The following is a 2,123-nucleotide window of genomic DNA, read 5'->3' as shown; positions in this document are numbered from 1 at the left end:
ATTTTTATCACACACGCACGCTACCGAAGCTCAATGAACCAGGATCGTGATTGACTGGGACGCGCGCAAGGTAGACGAAGCCCATGTCAGTCAGGTCGCAGCTTGCTCCTCGCGCCGTGCTTACTACTCAAGTCCTGCTTTGCTTGGCTTAGGCGAGGGGAGACAGCGGCTCCGCACCAACTCGATGTCTCCATCGATCGTTGCTGACTTCTTGGCTGGCAGCAACAGCTAACCAAGCGGCAGCAAGCCTGGTAAACCTTCTCGAAGAACGATCGCTAATAGGCAAAACGAACGAATTCAATCGAATACAACGAATCAATCAAACATTACAACGATGCTCTGCATTACAGGCCGCGAATTATGTATGTATGTATCGCGGTGGTGTAGCAGAAGCGGTATAGTTTTCCTCTGCTCCGGCAGCAGCTACCGACGGCCGGCCCGATCAATCAGCTCAGTCGTCGAGTCGCATCATGTCCCGGTGGAAGGCGTCGACGCCGTGGGCGGCGACGCACTGGGTGATGAGGCGGGCGCCGGGCTTGTGCGCGGAGGGGCGGACGAGGATGCAGGTGGCGATGTAGTCGAGGTTGGTGAGCGGCACGACGTGCACGGGCGCGCCCCAGCCGTAGTCCACCTCGGCGAACCCGAGGCGCGACCAGTCGGAGACGAGCAGCGTCCGGTAGTCGGAGGTGATCCGGTACGGGTCGGACCCCAGCTCGCCGCGGCTCCAGCGGGCGAACTCGGCGGGGAGCCGCTTCTTGCCCTCCCGGATCAGCCGCACCACGTCGCACGGGGGAGCCCCTGGGGAAGGCGCCTTGGCGATCAGCACCTCGAACGCGCTGCAGCGGTGGCCCGTCTGCTCCAGGAACCGGGCCTTGAAGTGGTCGATGTACTCCGTGGAGATGTCCATGGCCAGGTACTGCAGACGGAGCTCCGTCGGGATCGGGAGCGGGCCCACGGACGCGGCGGGCGGGCTCGGGATCACCTCGCGGCCCCACGTACGTGCACGCCGGCTCGACGTGTCTGTGGACCGGCCCTTGAGGCCTGGGCATTTGGTTTTAACCGAAAATTCGGTTCGGTTTTTCGGTTTTTTTGATAATTCGGGTAATAAGAAATGAGAACCGAAATTATATCGGTTTCCTAATTCATTTTTAATTCGGTTACTCGATAATTCGGTTCGGTGTTCGGTCTTTAACCGATTTAACCTAATTGTGACAAGAATAAAAAATTAAGTACGTATGATGGCATGCAGTAGCTTGGCAGTTGCCAAATTTCCATGACTAGAAAGCTAGGGCCACATACGACAAGGACTGTTGAGCCCGTATACACTACTAGTGCTACTAACTCCAGGAACCATACGGTCATGCAGTAGTAAACTACTCGTACATAGCTAGATGAAGCAAAATGAAACTAGACAGATGCTTGAGTACACGTACTATTTTTTGGAGGAACTTGTATACACATACTACGTGCATGAGGTTTCATTTAATTTTTTTAGGGATGTGCATGGGCCTGCAAGGAGACATGTGATGTCGTACGTGGAGTCTGAGACATTGGCTTTCTTTTAGTTTGCTTGTTGGGCAGAGAAATTAGTTGAAATGATCTCTGCATGAGACGCTCATGCTATCATTTAACAATATCTCGGTTTTTAAGGTTATTTCGGTTAGTAGATGATCAAAACCGAAATTTTTAACATAAATTCGGTTTTTCATATTTAAGCACCGAAATAGTTTTCGTTCATTTCGGTTTCGGTGTATTCGGTTTCGGTTTCGGTTAGTTCGATTCGGTGTTCGGTGCTCGGTTTTTTATGCCCACCCCACATATACACGCGCGGCTGATTTGTGCACGCGGGCATCCTTCTTTCGGGTCGCGCTGCTGCCCGCGTGGATCCGTCAACCAGCACGAAAGGAAGCGAGGAAAAAAATCGATCCGCTAGCGTTGCGCACGGGGGTCGATCGATCGGGCCGGCCACAAAATACAATAACCAGCATAACGTTATCTTTTACTCCTTTCTTTTTTCTTTTTCCTCCTCTCAACACGGGTCTACGTACGTGAGCTGAACCACCCGCTCGTTCGTTCATGCCACATCTTCCTTATTGCTACATACCTACCCTCTCAGGTCTCAC

At 52.8% G+C, this 2,123-nt stretch overlaps 1 protein-coding gene across 1 annotated transcript; it reads right to left on the bottom strand.

Moving 5' to 3' along the window:
• Window positions 1-279: 279 nt before the first annotated feature.
• LOC139833390 (acyl transferase 7-like) lies at window positions 280-1,011 on the bottom strand. Its single transcript, XM_071823666.1, has one exon. It carries the CDS (start codon window positions 905-907, stop codon window positions 452-454), a length of 456 nt encoding a protein of 151 aa, XP_071679767.1. The 5' UTR covers window positions 908-1,011; the 3' UTR covers window positions 280-451.
• Between the last annotated feature and the right edge of the window lie 1,112 nt (window positions 1,012-2,123).

This window comes from Lolium perenne, chromosome 7 (assembly GCF_019359855.2).
Source record: "Lolium perenne isolate Kyuss_39 chromosome 7, Kyuss_2.0, whole genome shotgun sequence".
NCBI lineage: Eukaryota > Viridiplantae > Streptophyta > Magnoliopsida > Poales > Poaceae > Lolium > Lolium perenne.
Note: the sequence above shows the minus strand (reverse complement) of the source record. Positions and strands in the feature narration are given on the sequence as shown.